We start from the raw sequence: 18067 nt of genomic DNA, 5'->3' as shown, positions 1-18067 counted from the left end.
ATCAAACTAAACCTCAATGGATTTTTTTTGCGTTAGGTTTTGTCTTATTATTTTACCAACTTACTCAATTTAAGTAATGAAAACCAAACAAAAACCTCACAACGCAACAAAAATCCCACTACTCCTAGCCCTGGAAGCATTTTTGCATATTTTCCCTCTTGCTCATTCCTTTTGCATCATTCCTTCTCTCTGTTTCCTGTTTTGCATTGTTTGAATAACAGTGATGGAAAAGAATTTGGGGAAGCAGTAAGCAGCTGATTACGTAAATGCTAGTAATGCAAATTTCTGAATCAGAGGGCCTGTATTGATCAGATACAGATATATAGCATAGCAGTTAAGGCTAGAGAGCCTAGAATGAGAAGCTGTGTGTAAATACGCGTAAGCAAAGATGTGCCATCAGTAGAGTAGCAGTCTAGTTGCATGTATTTACATGGACGCCATACTGATTTACAGATGGTAAACCTTGTCATTTAAGCTTATAATGCTTATTCTTCAATATGGTGGGCATATCTTTTATGTTCATTTTTATTTATATAGCTGCATGGAGCTGCACTCATAGCTTTGCACACAGATGTGTTACTACTTTTATCTCTACATAGTGCTTTTACGTGTTTTTGTAGCCTGCTTTACATGGTGTTGCTTATTTATTGAGTGAATATTGCTTATTTATTGAGCTCAGTTACTGCTGTGAGGGCAGTGAAATTGGCCAAAGGAGTAGGTAGGGAAAATGATTAGAAGACAAGTAGCCAGTTAGGTGTCTGTGGAGTGGTCTTTTCATACATTTAAGTCTGCAAGTTTGGATGTTGTATTTTTTGCCTTATATACATTCAGCGCTTTTCTGTATTCGTATACTTGGTAAGCACCTTAAAATATCTGAGCTTCTTTCACTCCCTCTTCCTTGCACTAATCAAGCATTTTATTATCATACCAGTTACAGATTTTCTTTTTTCTAACGTATTATTGTTTGTTAAATTAGCAGATATTGAAATATTATAATAATATGTTTGTGATTTTTAGATTTTATATTTTTTGAATATTTCTGATGAGCCTGTTTTGGGATATAATCCTCCAGCTACAGTTACAACTTTTCATGTACATCTGTGGAGTTGTGCTCTTGATTACAGGTAAATAAAATGCCAGTGTATGTCACTTGGTGGCACTGCAGCTACATATTTATTCTTCAGGGATGTTCTAGTTTGCATGTTCTTAAGAACATTTATTTAGGCTTGTTTGGAAAAAATGCTTAATAGTGTAAGCAGTCTAAAGTAGGATAAATATTTGTCTGAAAATCGGAAGATTTAGTTACTTTTAAGTGTGTATGGAGTATTAATATATATATTTTTTTCTATTTGTTGTTAGGCCTTTATTTTTGCCGGTCAGATCACTACTTACTGTTGAAACTTTCAGCATTTCCAGTAGTGTTGCAGTAGATAAATCCTCTTCTACTCTCAGGTATGAGTTTAAGTGCTTGTGAAACGTGGAAGCTTCTGTGAAACTTGTAATGCCTGTTTACTGTTTGATCTATGAAGCATTCATATTGTGTAAATGGTTGCACTGGTGAAATATACCATTGAAATATACTCTGCTTAGGTGTAATTATTCTGTTTATTAGGTTAAATACATTATTTAGTTGGATTACTTCTATTAACAACTAGCAATTCTGCAATTTTTAATAGAGCCAGTTGAAAGGTGTCCTGGAATGAAATTGTATTTTCTTAATTAGGAGCACTTTAAGATTTCTTAAAGATTTGCTATATGTAGACAAGTAATTACTTAACAAAATATTTAGGGATTATTGTCTACCTCTTAATATTTTTAAGACAACTTTATTCAAAGTTAAATATATATTCTGTGTATATCCACATCAGAATGTGCATTTAAGTTCCTGTAAGCACATCTATGTTCTGATGTGTTCTCTTATGTGAACTATCTGTCAAGTTGTTTATTTTTATTGATACAACCTTATTAAATGACCCTTCAAACAAATGTCTCTTGTTACTTTATATTTAAAAAAAAAAAGAACAAAAAAACTAGAAGTGTTTGTTTAATAATTCAGCATGCCAAAACACATTATTTTTTATTCTAGAAAGGGCCAAGTTTATAAACTAAAAAGCCAATAAAATCTTATTAGTGATGGTGAATGAACGTTGCAGTCATTAGATCCATGTTACACAGTTACCTGATGGATTTGGAAATGATGAAATGTTGAAGAGTTTTTGGATTTATGATATCTGAGATATATTTGTATTTTAAAACATTTTTGTGTACTAACTTCATATTGTTTCTGGTGAGTCGCACAACATTTCTTTATCTTGTTTAATTCATCTCTATTTTTTTTGTTGTTGTTTTTTTCTCTTAGAATAATTTTAGATGAAGCTGCTTTGCATCTGTCTGACAAATGCAACACTGTTATGGTGAACCTCCATAGAGGTAAGGACCTTTTTAATTTAACTGTAATCGATTGCTGAATTTCTGATAGGACCTAAAGAAATAAAATTACAGGAATATTCAGCATATGTGAGTTACTGAAGAAGATCTGAGAAGATAAGGAGCAGCAAGTTGAATATGAATGAGTAATGTGGTGTTGATGAAAATGAGTGTTCTTGTTTGGATTTGTAGTTGCAGAAGCATGTCAGAGAACAGAAACTTGAAAGTCCTCTAGTTCTTGTTACAGCTACATTTTAGGTATTTGAAAAAAGCATATTTTGTAAAAATCTGAACTTACCACAGAAAGAAATAAGAAAAACAAGCTCATAAAATAAGTTATACATTCTCAATAGCTGTACTTGAAGGGTTCTTTATCGCGTGGAATTCTAAGTAGTCTTTTCAGAAAGATACCGACTATTTTACTCTCATTCATACAATAACAGCCATTAGGACTGAGGAACTTAGAGCAATATTTAAAAATAAATTGGAAAAATAATGGAGCCCTGTGTGCACAAATGGGTGTATTTAGTTTAGGTCAGAGGTCCCTAATGAAGGACGGAATAAAGGTGTGCTTACTGTGTTTAAACATGAAAGAGGGGAAATAAGTTACTTGTGGTACTGAAGGATTACTGCAGTATTAAAATGTGCTCTCTCTCCCACTTTGGCTAAATAACTTCTGAGATGCTTAGTCACCCAGCTTTTGTGTGCCTCTTTCTCTAACTCTCATGGGTGGGATGAGGATAAATATCTTATAGATTACATTGCACACAGATGGTTGCTGTGGGGGTGATGTATTGTACTGAAAAGGCTTGAATTCTCATTTTGCATAGCTGCTACTTGAACTCTGACTTTTCATAATTGAAGGAAATCCAGAAATATAAAAGATTTTGGCAAAAAGATCCTTTTTTATGCTTATACTATTTCTAATTGTTTAATAACCAAAAATATATAATAAGGAAATGTTTAAGTATAGTACTTTCTTTTTTAAACGCATTGTCTTTCAGATTATGTTCGTGTTATGGATATGGGATTGCTGGAACTAACTATTACAACAGTAAAATCTGATTCTGAGGAGGAAAGAGTAAGTATTTAATCACAACTAAAATAAAAAGTAAAATCCGCAGGACAGATATGTGATTTGAAAATTACTTTATTATACTTAGAATCTATTTTTTTCAGCTTACATGTGCTATTTTTTTAAGCCCATTTTGACTAGTTTAACTAATTTAAAAACATCTGTGTATAGAAGCTATTTTTATGCAACCTTAGAGTGGTTTTAAGAATATTCTTACATGTTTCTTATCTAGACTAAACCACGTTTTGAGCTGCATTGTTCCAGTGATGTAATCCATATTCGCACCTGCTCCGATTCATGTGCTGCACTGATGAATCTTATACAATACATTGCAAGTTATGGTGATCTACATCCTCCAACTAAGACAGAGATCAAATGCGGAGTTAGCAAGCCAAAAATGAAGGTATAAAATAACACTGACTTAACTCTACACTTCCTGGTAATGTGTTTTAGTTTTGATACCCATGTCCTATTTCCAAAGAATATGAGAAATTCTGAAGTTAACAAGAAAGTAACTGATTTTATCTAACTCAAAAAAATGTTTAAGAGTAAAAAACTACCTTTTTTTTTTTCCCCTGCTTTGGTCACTACCTGATAGTTTAAATATTATGTGCTATTTACCTATTGTACTTTATTCATATCCCTCCAAAACAAATTCCAGGATACATAAGAGCTGTCCAAGTGCTCTGATGACCTAAAAGTTGCACTGGCATTTTTCAACCTAAATGATTCCATGATTCTGTGAAATATCCTGAATCATAATTTTCTAATCTATTTTATGAATTGTCTAGCTGATAGTTACAGCTTACCTGATGAATTTGTGGTCGGTTATCTTAGTTTAACAGCCATATTTCAAGACACACAGCAAAATCTTGTTTAGTGTGATGTTGCAGTTACTTTTTAAGGTACGACTGTACAGTTAATCTCCTATAGGTAGAAAGTTTTAGCCAGCCCTCTTCACATGGACCAGCCCTTGCTGAATCAGAGCAACAGATTTTACGGGACTTGATGAGTGATGCTATGGAGGAAATTGAGACTCATCAGACTGCATCTGCCATGAAGCCAGAGTCTAATGGTAAGAATCCTCTGGAGGCATAGGTACACATAAAGAGCAACTTTTGAGTGGAAAGTGGGATTGAAAATTTTGTGTGTATTGAGATGCTGCAGCAATAATGGGAGTGTGCCTTTAATGTCTGAAGTCATTTATCGAGTACTAGATTCTCACTATTAGTAACAGTAATGCAAAAGTAATTTAATATTCTGGACATTTACACATTAGTGAGATAGTGAAGACAGCAAGGAAGGAATCTGGCTTTGTGGGACTCTATGAAAGACCTCAAATTTTCTAAAAAGTATGTTAGCACAGGTGTAAGTTCATATGGCATACTGTGATATGGAGGAATCAAAGACCTCCATTTTGTATACAAAGGTAGTTCAGGAGGATGGTACAGTTCCAAGACACAGAAAGAATTTGAAGCTATGAGGCAGTCTTTTAATTAACAGATAGAACAAGATCATTGATTTAATTGAAACGTTATAACTTCTGTGTTCTGGGCAGCTCTAAATCCAGGTTTAAATTGACTAAGGATTTTGTATTGCAAATAGTGATAATATTTATTTCCACAGTGTCCTTATTTTGATGGTGAAATGTGAGCAATCAGTGTGATACTGAAAGTTATTGATAGTAAGACCTGTGGTTTTTCTTTATTTTGTTGGTACATCTCTACTAGTTACTAGATATGATTAAATTGTAATTGTTTCGATTGTACAGTAGGTTAATTTTTGAAAATTGTATTTATAATAGGAATTGATTCAAGATATAAGCAATTTCTCTTCATGATGGAACGAGTTTTAAGTGTTAAGTTACTTTGTTCATATTTTCATATTTTATAAAGTTTTTTCCATTGAAACATGTTTTTTCTACTTTTCTTCACCTCCCAGGTGTTTTGGATGACAGGTCTCAAACTCAGGAGCCGTCTTGCTCAGATCTCTTCCTGTTCCCAGATGAAAGTGGAAATGCCTCACAAGATTCAAGCCCCACTTATGCTTCATTCACTCATCACCTGATAAGTGAAGCTGTGGGAGATGTTCCTGCAGAAAGTGATGACTTCTGCATTCTTTTCGCCCCCAAAGTCGCTGTCGCTGTAAGAAGTTTTAAGAATTACTTAAGGATTTTTTTATTTTTATTCTTTTAAGTAAACGGGGTCAGAGGAAAGCTTATGTAAGACCTGGAGAAATTAGTCTTCATAGTGCTTTTTGGGTGGGCTTTTTGGTTGATTTTTGTTGGTGGCTTTCTCATTGAGAAGTGAGTATTTTATATATTAGTGGACACAGTATCACAGAAATCTTTGTGTGCAAGGACTTCATGCACTGTTGGGAATAAATGAAGCTATTTTCAAATACATATATAATTTTTCAATATCAATGATATGTAATCGTTCTGTGATCTGAATATTATGTCAAAGTATGTTGGTAGTTTTTCTACATTTTATTTATGATTTATTATTGCTATTTTGGCTTTACAATAACAGCATAGTTTAAAAAAAGGTTGTAAAAAATTACAATACTCATCAAATTAATATCTTTGCAAGTCTTTAACATTTTATTCGTTTTTGTCGTACTCTAAGCTTTCAGTGCTTTAACGGGCATAAGGTTCTTACAAACGTCAGAGAAAAGCTTGTGTATCACTTCACACTACTATCTGACCACTGCATTAAAAGATTTAGGAAACTACTCAAACTCTTTGAAAGCAGCTTGTGTTCCTGTTCTTCATATCACCTCTGGTTGTATTCTGTTTAATAGAAGTAGTTTTGGATTCCTGAATAGAAGATGTATTTAACACATTGTGTTTGAGCTAGCGCAGTAGTCTGAGGTCTTCCATGCGCATGTGGTGTGTATATATATATATATATATATATATATATGTTTACTTGTTTGTTTCACAAAATGTTTTATTTTGATTTTTAGTTTGGATGAGGAGTTATTATTTTAAACTTCTTCTCAGCTTCTACTTTATTCTTATGTGTATCTATGTTACTCTGTAAGAATCATTCCTAAACCAAGCCTGTGTTGTGTAAGCTTCAGAAAACAGTACAGAGTAGTCTTTTTTTCTCTTTAAAGGAAAGAATTAGACATGTCAATAAAGAACGTGAACTTCACCTTCTCAATATTATGTACTTTTTTAGGACAAAGAAGAAGAACCAGTAATTAAAAAAATGGTTGACGATGCAATTATTATAAGGGAAAATCATTTCAGCCAACCTATAAAAAAAACAGATACAAGCAAAGCTCCCCTTCATTTTCCTGTTCCTCTGGTACGCTATGTTGTGAAGGAAATCTCTCTTATTTGGCATCTTTATGGTGGAAGGGATTTTGGGACTGCACCACCAACATCTCCAGCTAAAAGTTTCATGTAAGTGTTTGACATAGTTTTGTACATTAGGACATTTTAAAATACTTTATTTCCGTTTAATTTGAGATTGTATAATGAGATTAACCTCAAGTTTTCCTCACTTGCTCCTTTGCTTCCTCCACATAAGGACTGTTGTTTTTCAGTTTAGTTTGGTGTATTTTTTCCATGTCTTAACCTGAGCAAGCTGTTTTTTTGTTGTTTTTTGTTTTGTTGTCATTCTTTTTTGTTTTTCTTTTTTGAGGGTGGAGGGATGGGTGTGCTTTTAAGAATTATTTGAAAAGTTAAATTTTCCTAAGCAGTTTGGTGTTTAACGAGTGAGTTTAATAGACTGTGATGGCTGGAGTCTGATTTTACTGATGTCACATAAGTTAAAGAGGAATTAATATTGTCATGGCCAAAATTAAGGGAATGTTTTATTAAGGTGAATTTGGTAGGAAGCATACACCTTGCACTTTAAGTATGCATTACTTGAGCAATAAAAAGAAGGGATTTTGTTTTGGTAAACAGTAACACAACTTCCAGTCTCTTTTTGTCTTGTAACCCACAAAATCTTAGTGAGTAATAGACAGTGAAACATGCACATTCTTAGAGTTGGACTTAGAGTGAGATGGCTTTAAATTTAGACTAGGAAAATGTACTTTCTTTTTCTTTAATTTCCACAGAAGTCCCCATAGTTCTCCTTCTCATACACCAACAAGGCATGGAAGGAGTACAGCATGTGGGGGAAGAGGAAGAAACCCAGATTTCCTAATGGAAATACAATTGAGCAAGGTGAACGACTGTCTGTGTGTGAATATGTTTACATGTTATATTGGTCTAATATCAGCTTTCCATTAGATGCCAGTGGAGGAAAGCGTACTCAATTCTATTTACATCTAATGAATCACATTGAAAGGGGTAGATGTGTTTAACAAAAAACATATTTGTTGTTCTAGCAGAGTATTGCTTGGTTGCTGACCGAACCTGTTTCTAAAGATGGAGGATACCTATTATAATACTCTTAAAGTTTGTTTTCACCACGCTGTACAGTAGCTAGTCTATTTTTCTGTCTTCAGTTCTACTCTGAATTAATAGACCTATTATGAAATTCAACGTTTAGCAAAATAATTGGGATGTAGATCTGTTGAGACATTCGGTTTACCATTGGACAGCTGGTTATTAAACAACATCCACTTATGGGAAACACAGCAACGATATCATGATATAACATTATTTACCACCCTTCAGGAATAATTATGCTGCTATTGTTTTGAAGCCTGTTTAGAAACTGGTAGAAACTAGGTGCATGATTCAGGTGCTATGAAGAATATTGGCAAGGAGTTAACCAAATCTTATGTTAAAGGGATCAATAACAGAACATTATTTTAAAATAAAGTTTTCTCAAACACTTTCATAAATACGAAAAGGTACTACGTAAAACTGAATGCCTTTTATAATGTGTGTGTACTTCTGGAGTTTAAAATTCGTGTGATGACATTAGCACTTTGATATGATTAGTATCAAATATTTTTGGCAAATCTTATTTTATTCTTTTTGGCAAAGCATGGCATTGCAATAAAAAAGAGGTAAACAGGAAGAGTTTAATATTCCATGTGGAAAATTTAATATGTGGAAGTATAATGTTTCTTAATTTGTAGGTATTTGGTGTTAGTACTGAGGCATAAAGTTTTTTCATACTTAACATTGTGCAAGGCTGTATAATAATAACTATATTTAAACAAGAACCCAAGGAGAAGAAAATACTGTCAAAATTGGGAAGTTTCTTAACAGTATTTATGATCAACTATTCTTGTCGACACTTACAATGTTATCACATTTATCTGGAGTACAGGGCGCAGTGTTAAAATCTTGGTATCTGGCCAGTAAAAGCCACTGTTCTGGCCTACCCCAGACAACTTGCAGACAAGTATGCTATGGGAGTTAAGACAAGGCATGATTTGTAAGAAAGGAGACGCAGGTACAGGATTGAGGGGAAAAAGCAGAGTCCATGCTAAAATGAAAAGCAAAACTCGTACTTCATTTAACACCATTGACTCTTTGTTGTGGTTTGAATCGACATGCTAAAATATGAGTACGTGCACAAATAGGAATTGAAAGATTTCTAATGCTAGGGTATTGAAAAATCTGAATAGTTTTCAGAAGTCCTGTTATTACTGCAAATTTAAAACAGAGGACTGAGCTTTAAAGTTCGTGTGGTTGTTTTTTTTTTGTCTGTTTGTTTTCCAAGTACTATTCTGTTGTTAAAACTTTTTTTATCACTGGAGCTGATTATGTTGTTTTTCTTCATATATTAAAAGGTGAAATTCCAGCATGAGGTATACCCTCCAGGTGGTGCAGAAGGTGACTCTAGTCTGTTGGAACAGCCAGTGTCACGTCAAGTTTTTATTGTTCAAGACCTGGAGATTAGAGACCGCTTAGCTACGTCACAGATGAATAAATTTCTTTACCTCTACTGTAGTAAGGAGATGCCCAGAAAAGCGCATTCAAATATGGTATGTTTATGGAAAATTTTAATTCACTGTAATTATAGTGGTTGGACTGTCATTGTGGAAGTTGTATACAGTTCTTAATATTGCAGAAGAAGGGGCATGAAGCATGAGATCGTGGAACAATGAAGTAATATAACTTATTTTGGTAGTTATTTTCTTGCCTCTTTTGAATATGAAAACTAATGAAAAAGTCAACTTGAATATTAGTATGTGAGATATTAATTTTCTTAAAGTTCTGTCATTTTTAGAAGGTATATGTGCAGGACTACTTCAACAGCTTTCAAATTTTGGTTTTGAACAAACATCGCTTGTGTGTGTATTCTTACAATTTTATAGTCTTACTGCTTCTGTAATTTATGAATTTAATTTTTTAGAGTTTTCTTATTGTTGGTTTAAAAATGAAATTAAAACAAGCTACTTATGCTATACTAGCTTTAGAATTGGCAAGTGAAATCAGATCAGTACAGAACTTTTGCAGTAAATATTTGTCCTAGCTAGTGTTCTGAAATGATTAGTACAGAGTTCTTGCAGTAAATATTTGTCCTAGCTAGTGTTCTGAAATTTAATAATTGTGAATGTTACTACTTACTTATCTTGTTGCTGTTCCTCAGTTAACAGTTAAAGCATTGCATGTCCGTCCAGAGTCTGGCAGATCCCCACAGGAATGTTGTTTACGCGTTTCACTAATGCCACTTCGCCTCAACATTGACCAGGTTGGTTGTGATAATGAAATATATATATATATATTTATAAATATATATTTGATGGTGTTCTTTCCTCCAAATACTTGCGGCCATCACACCTGTTTTTATGGGATTAATTCTCAGTTTGGTACATTTTCATTTATGATCACAGATAACTTTAGATCTCTGCTTCTCTGTTTATGTCTGTGTTGGAACTTGCCTTGTTCTCTAGCTATTATAGACTTTGCATTTAGAAACTAAAAATATCTATATAACTGGCTTTTTTCTTGAGACTAACAGTTCATCTTCTGAGATTTCTGATGGTCTCTACGTGTCTTGAAATGTCGACTTCTTAAAAACATATGCTTAAATGTGGACAATTTTGCTTAGTTTGCGAATGAGGTAGTTTAGTTGTTTTTAACTGAAGAAAAATTAATGATTAACCTAGAAGCTGTTCACACACATTTTAGTCAAGGGCAGTCGACACTTGAGGACTTGCTTCTCTACTGTGAAGTGTTTGCTCTCCTTATCAACTGCAGTGGCATGAAGAACAGAAACAGGAGAAATTGTTTTACATTCTTTAGTGAGCCTTCAGTGCATGTTAGAGACCAGATTTTCCTTCTACTCATAGAAGAATTCTACTCTATATTGTTTGTAATAATTTCATACAGAAAAATAGTACGGAAATACTGCCATCTAGTGAGGAAGTACGTACCTTCTTTGTAACTCTTCTGTTTTGTACCATAACCAAATTCACCTTTACAACTTCTGAAAAATAAACCACAGCTTTCCCAGAAGCACAAGGCTGCGCGCAATTATGTCAGAAATTCTTGTTATTTCTTAAGCTGTCTGCTGATCAGTTAGAAACAAAAAAAGGAAAGAAAAGAATGTCCATATGTCATTAATCATAGGATGAATAAGGCACCAATGTGATGCATCTTTCAAAAAAGAAAATTAGATGTTATAATATGAAGACATTAACAAGACATTTAGCAACCACAGAGTTATTAATGCCTTTTAAGGAAGTAATAGTGAGATCTGATATGAAATTATTTGTCTGAAATTGATGGTATTAGTATAAATGAATATAACTAGGCTTGAATACCCTTTTACTGGAAATCAGAGGAATGTTTATAGCCTTTAAAACACTTGAATTCTGGTACAGGCCTCAAAATGCGTGTAGAGATGATGAAAACAACCTTGGAATTTTAAAACAGAGTTAGATATATTATGCAATCATATTATATGTAGCAGGGGGCAAGGACCAAGAGGGCCTTTGCAGTTTATGTCCTAGATTTCAAATTGGCTTCTGCTTAAGGATCAAAATAAGGAAATGTGTTTTGTTTCATATCTCTATAGAGATAGAAGACCTGAAATGGCAGGTTATATTTTTTAGAGAAATTGGTATTTTTCTTTCCCCTTTATTATTTTTTTTAACCTGATTGTATTTTATTTTTGACACTAGGATGCCTTGTTTTTCTTGAAAGACTTTTTCACTAGCCTGTCTACAGAAGTAGAACTCTTAGTTACTCCAGATCCTGAAGGTACACTTTAAAATATCTCACATGAAAATGTTTCTTCTTTCTCTTTTAGTATGTAAGCATATCCATAAATGTACATGTGAATCTCATGTATAGAAGAAGTTATGACAGTGACCAAAACCCAGTATTAGTAGTTAATTTTTTAATTATTTTTTTTAAAAAAAGATACTTGGGGTATTTTTGGTTTTCATAAGCACCAACAAAGTTTCTGAATGTCTGGGAGCTCCACTGTATAACATGTTTCACTGAAATTGGAGCATATTAAATAAGAACTTCTGAAAAATTGGGGAATGTATATATAATTATGAGTTCCCGTTAGATAAAACAAATGCATTATTTTGTACCTCTTGCATAAAGGAATATATCTGTCTAATAGCTTGAAGTTGTGTAACCCATTGAGAAGAAACAGAGCTCAAGTTTATAAATAGGCAATGCAATGTACGTATGTAAAGCGATACTTCAATCAGTATTTTCAAGCGACACTTCAAAAACAGTATATATTGAAATGCACATTTCCTCTATTAACTATATTTGTGAATTTATTAGCAGCTATCCTTTCCCTATTTCTGTTGAGAGATCATACTGAAATGCATAGGTAATGAAGTGTTGTGCAATGTTGCTATTAAAATTGGATGAATTATTTTTGCCGATACATAAATCTCAACTTAAGCTTCTTGTAATGATTTCTAATGATATTTAAGAATTTAAATATTGTCTGGCTGCTAATTACTACAAATTAGTATTTGCACTTAAATAAGGTTAAGGTATAAATAAGGCATAAGTACAGACTTTTTGTAATCACTGTGGAAAAATTAGTCTGTTTAATCTGTGTAATCTCTTATTATCACAGTTAAAAAGTCTCCTGGTGCTGAAGTTACATGTAGTTTGCCCAGGCATGTCAGCAGCCTTAAGGACCCAAGTCCAGTCATTTCTTTCTCATCACACAAGCAAACAACTGAAAATGGTACCGTTGATCCTGTGGATGTGGTTAATGGAGATGATCATCATTTCTCACAAGAAGCGACGTCATACAGTGATCAGCCAGTATTTTTCAGGTAAATTTTTGTTACAAAATTTCCAGAGACACACAACTGTTCTGCTGATTGATTTAAGAAAGGGTGATGATAAACTAATCACACCTTATGGACAAAGTGCAGTTGTTGTTTTTTATTCACTGATAATAGAGATCAAATGTATTTGTTTCTATCATGGGAAGGTAACTAATGAATTTATTACTTACTTTTGTACAATACCGTGCACAAGAAAATACAATTAATTAAAGCTGTGCCATGTACAGAACCAATATGTTATACAAAGATATTAAAAAGAGCAGGATTGCTAACTTTCCTGTAAATACTACCTTTGATTAGATTTTAATAAACCAAGAAAAGCTAAATTTGCAATTGTATTTTGTGCGATTATTCTTAAGCACTTTAAGGTATTCTTAAACTATATTCTTAAGTCCGATTATGCTTAAGCACTAGCATGGTATCTAGAGGATTTGTGGTTTAAAGAAAAGGATGCGACGCTCTATTCCAGGAAGGTCGGAAACCATGGGCTACTTTTTGAAAGGATAATCTTATTTCTGATTTATGTTTCTTACTGTAAAATTTCCTTTGTATATCTTAGAGAATTTCGTTTTACATCAGAAGTTCCGATACGGCTTGATTACCATGGCAAACATGTATCAATGGATCAGGTTTGTATATAGCGTTGATGCTGTAAAACAAAATGTTTGTTTTGCTCTCTTTTCCTAAGAGTTGGACTCTATTTTATGCTTTCTACTCATTATTAATGTTGTTTTGCGAATTGTAGAGCACTTTTGTCTTATAGTTTCAATAAAACTTAATCTTGTTCCATCTGTAATCTGAAAATTGAGGGATAGATCTTCTGGGTGTAATTAATGCAGAATGAAACCTGAAAGTCATATTTATCAGCTTAGTGACAGGCTGGAAGTCTTTCTGCACAGCTGTGGTGTCCGTCAAAGGATGATACCACTGTCTGATGCTAGAATTGAGCATTTCATTTTCTATCTCAGTAATGCCAGAATAATGTTACCTTTTTTTCTCCTGATTTCCATCCCTTGTGGTCTAGTAACATACGGGCTTCACTGGCAATGTTGGAACCTCGTACAGATTTAAAAAAAAAAATTGCTCATAGTTCTTTTAAAAATAATTATTAGTTAATCAGGTTGGTTTTATGTGTTATCGTATTGGGTTTACAGAGCAAACTTCAAGACAAAAAACAAAAAAACAAACCTGTTTGCAGAACCAGATTTGTAGTCTGTCTTGGCCAGTCAGTAAGAAAACAGACAAATAGAAGCAACAACTTCTCGAACTGGCATTAGCGCCAAAGAAATTGTAACATGAAATAGCAGCTTTATAACGCTTGGAAAACAGTAATGCCAGAGCTATGTTTACATCATTTATTATATACACATTTTCCTTAGAGTAGCTGATTAAGCCAGATGCCATCTTTTGCAAGTTATGTAAAAACTTGCAAGTTAATCGAACATGGAATTCATAGCATTGTAACTAGTGATGGGGGGAGAATCAGTTAAGACAGAAATATCTCCAATAGGAGTCAAGATGATGAAATTATCTCTCACATACAAATTGTGATGCTGAGTAAATTCTTATGATAACAAAACATTTCACTTACAGGGGACGCTAGCTGGGATTCTTATTGGGCTTGCTCAGTTAAACTGTTCCGAATTAAAGCTGAAGAGACTTTGTTACAGACATGGGTAAGTTAATCAAATTGTAGCTAGCATCTGTATTACAGATTGGACGTGTTTACAGTGAATAACTGAATATAGCAATCAAAAAGCAAATTATCCAATAAGACACATTTCTAGAATCTGAGACACTTTCTAATAACATTTATAATGAGTATTTCATTTTGAGTAGGCCTAATATAATTTATGATAATTTTTTTTGAATTTCACAAAAACTATTATCAATAAATATTTGTAAATGGGTGTAGTTCAAGAAGAACATCTGTTTTTAGGACGTTATCTAATACATGTGCTATTTTTGGTGCTAAACTCTTTATTTGTACATTTGCTTCCTCTTGAACTGGATATGATTATACACATTAAACTCTTGGTTTGGCCAAGTGCAACAACACATGACACTTGAAATCAGTTTCCCTTTTGTTTAAATGGCATTTGCATACTTCAATGAATAATGTTTCTTTTATCAGGAATTCTTTGTATTTCAAAAGTATATTAATGATTTTACTTACTTCAGCTTATTAGGTGTGGATAAATTGTTCTCCTATGCAATCAGTGAATGGCTTAATGATATAAAGAAAAACCAGCTGCCAGGAATTTTGGGAGGAGTAGGGCCTATGCACTCGCTAGTGCAGTTAGGTAAGCTAATTCTTGTTTCTATTCAGGCACACGATGGCATTGTTTTTTGCTGTTGTTTTGTTTTTCTGTTTCTTGTTGTGGTTTGTTTTCCTAAAGAAAAAAAAAAATACAAAAAGAAACAAGAAAAGACACTGTTAACTCTTGTTTTTACTTCCTCTCCGGGCAAACTGAGAACTTAAAGAGAACTTGCTAACTGCGATGTTCTGTCTTCATTTCAGTTCAAGGTCTGAAAGACTTGGTGTGGTTACCAATTGAACAGTACCGGAAGGATGGCCGTATTGTAAGAGGCTTTCAAAGAGGAGCAGCATCTTTTGGTACTTCAACTGCAATGGCAGCGCTGGAGCTGACAAACAGAATGGTTCAGACTATACAGGTATAGTGTATTGCTTCTGGAGTTAGACAGAAAATGAGAAGTGTCACTAGCAAGTGCTTTATGTTAAGCCTTAATGCTATATTTAAGCTTGGGAGTATGCGTAAAAATAGGAGTAAATGAATGCTGAACAAATAAAGCAGAGATTGGGCAAAGGTTATGGCAGTCTGTGAGGTGAGAGTGGTAGCATCAGATGCAACATCTATTCTGTTAAAATATTGCCCAACACTCAGGCTGCAAGTGTTGCATTGTAATACATGAAAGACATAGGAAGTGTTCAAATTTTTTTGAAAATGTCAGGTTTTCTGTGCTTAGTTACTGAAGGGGGAGTGGTAGGAGCGGGGAATAGTAGGCAGTAACCCTAGTCTTGGTTCAAAGTGGTAACAATGTTATGTTCCTTAATGTCAAATACCTAGTGACAATACACTTTTACCACCTAATTTTGCAAACATGGTATAAGTGCTAAAGTATGAACATGCATAACCAAAAAATATTATTTATGAGTGGAATTAAGTATCTCTGTGTGTGTGTAAGAAAACATTATTGTTCAAACGTTTCAAGTTTTTATCTCAAGCATTTTCTACAGGTTGGAGGATGCTTTTGAAGTAACATCAGTTGGAGGACTGGGTTGGGGGGAATACCAAAATCTACAGCATTCAGTGTTTCATAATGGAACTTCTGTAGTTGGTGCAGCTATAATATATAGAAGTTCTTATGCAAAACCTTAACCTGATGTAATTGAGTATTGTTTGTAGCATTAAAAATAATATTATTTCAATGATGTTACCTTATAAGTAGTTTAAATATGGGATCTGATCCTAAAATAAGACTTCTTGTTTATCTTGCATTTGCTCCTGATCATCAGGCAGCTGCAGAAACTGCATATGACATGGTATCACCAGGGCCTACCTTTATTGAAACAAAAAAGATAAAACGATTCCCTCGCCATCGTTTGGCTCATCAGCCAGTAGACTTACGGGAAGGCGTTGCCAAAGCATACAGTGTAGTAAAAGAGGTGAGTGCAAATGTAACCGTCCTTAACATAATTTAAGAAATATCTGAAGACAAAGCAAATAGAATGTCAGATGTTAGTTTAAGCTAACCAGCTGATGAACAGGTTTTAAGTTTTGAACAAGACTGTCTTCAATGGTAGTCTTAAATCAACAGAAACCTTGCATGGAAAATTTAGAGAAACAAATTAAGATGTTATACAGTTAATCGTGAACAAGTCTTCAGAGTTCTTCAGTTGTGAGGGTGCAACCAGAAGTTAAATGATATATTGTCATCTGTAAGCTCATAGTAGTGTTATTTTAAGTCTCATTAGAAGAATTAAATCAGATTTGTCAAAGTATAGCTGTATTACAATTATAATACAAAAGTGATAAATGTTGTGCAGTTTTAAGTTGCCCTTAAAATTAGGAGAGGTTGCTTTGTCTTTTTCACTGTAACTAATTTCTGTTAATTTCTTAAAGGGAATTACAGACACAGCTCAAACCATCTATGAGACTGCTGCTCGTGAGCATGAAAACAGAGGAGTAACTGGAGCAGTAGGAGGAGTCCTCCGCCAAATTCCACCAACTGTGGTAAAACCCTTCATTGTTGCAACAGAGGCAACCTCAAATGTTTTAGGTGGAATGAGAAACCAGATCAGGCCAGATGTGCGTCAAGAAGAGTCTCAGAAATGGCGCCTTGGGGAAGATTGAAAGTAAAAAGATCTGGCCCAGCAGCCAGGTAGTAAGGCTAGAAATGCAGAGGATTTTCCCATTGGCAGCCTTGGGTGAAGCTCAATTGTTTTGTTATGCTCATCTCAGGAACAAACAAGGTTTTCACCTATTAATAGCAAAACATCCAACCAAAAATATTTATGAAGTGAAAAGCAAATTGGTACTTGCTTACGCTGTGTGTTACCAATACATTTGGTAGATAGTGCCAAACATAGCAAAGCATGCGCTGCCAACTCAGAGACATGCTTGCTCTATTCTGTTTACCATGTTTTTTTGGTAGATACAACATCTGAAGCAGTAGCCTGTAAGGCAAAACGAAGTATACTTCAGAGATGGTTTTTGAGCATAGTCAAGGAACTGTCTTCAATAAAGGGCTCTGTAGATGCTCTTCACTGACTGAAAGATAAAAGCTTTCATTTTGGATGTGAGACATGAAGGCTGTATAATATGGAAGTATATAAGATGATACCATTTAGTGGTCATAAGCATTGCTTTTAGCTTGGCACTTAAAAGAGCAAGCTTGATAACCATTCAGAGTTTAGATTCAGTGTTGATACGCCTATGAACAGGATTTGTTCCTAAATATTAAATACCTACTTTTGTGGGTCTTTGAAGAAACTGAATGTTGCAGAAATGTTCTGTTGTGTTGCACTTTAAAGGATATGGCCTGTATATTGTGCTTTTTTTATAGTGTGAATAAAATGTAATGTGCATTATCCTTTATGTGGTTTAGAAGCTTACACAAATTATTGACAAGAGCATCATTTGATGATTCTACAGAAAGAAAAGTGTCTTAAATTTGCTTAAACTACTTGTTATATGTGAAAACACTTTTGTCTTCTGTTACACTAACAACAATGCTAAAAATAACTGTTCTTCAGAAAAACAGCAGTTGTGTTCTGAGTTGTAGCCAAAATGTCTTTCTAAGAATGAGGGATCCTAAGCAAAGTTTAAAAAAAAATAATAATAAAAA

The 18067-nt window shown here is 33.8% G+C and overlaps 1 protein-coding gene across 3 annotated transcripts in view; it reads left to right on the top strand.

Moving 5' to 3' along the window:
* ATG2B (autophagy related 2B) overlaps positions 1–17812 on the top strand; it is a gene marked incomplete at its 5' end in the record, with an annotated part of 40908 nt that extends 23096 nt beyond the window's left edge. For 2 of the 3 annotated variants that reach the window (XM_083839415.1, XM_083839413.1), the window contains 19 exons: positions 1018–1124; positions 1360–1452; positions 2360–2430; positions 3432–3508; positions 3735–3905; positions 4436–4577; positions 5444–5646; positions 6688–6914; positions 7577–7685; positions 9212–9406; positions 10015–10116; positions 11552–11630; positions 12478–12682; positions 13257–13326; positions 14291–14373; positions 14879–15000; positions 15219–15373; positions 16236–16385; positions 16843–17812. In XM_083839415.1, coding sequence (XP_083695541.1) covers positions 1018–1124; positions 1360–1452; positions 2360–2430; positions 3432–3508; positions 3735–3905; positions 4436–4577; positions 5444–5646; positions 6688–6914; positions 7577–7685; positions 9212–9406; positions 10015–10116; positions 11552–11630; positions 12478–12682; positions 13257–13326; positions 14291–14373; positions 14879–15000; positions 15219–15373; positions 16236–16385; positions 16843–17073 — 2592 coding nt within the window. In that variant the 3' untranslated portion in view covers positions 17074–17812. The remainder of the gene's footprint in view (positions 1–1017; positions 1125–1359; positions 1453–2359; positions 2431–3431; positions 3509–3734; positions 3906–4435; positions 4578–5443; positions 5647–6687; positions 6915–7576; positions 7686–9211; positions 9407–10014; positions 10117–11551; positions 11631–12477; positions 12683–13256; positions 13327–14290; positions 14374–14878; positions 15001–15218; positions 15374–16235; positions 16386–16842) is intronic. The other variant, XM_083839414.1, reaches the window with a different exon arrangement.
* Positions 17813–18067: the final 255 nt, after the last annotated feature.

This window comes from Anser anser (assembly GCF_964211835.1).
Source record: "Anser anser genome assembly, chromosome: 5".
NCBI lineage: Eukaryota > Metazoa > Chordata > Aves > Anseriformes > Anatidae > Anser > Anser anser.
Note: the sequence above shows the minus strand (reverse complement) of the source record. Positions and strands in the feature narration are given on the sequence as shown.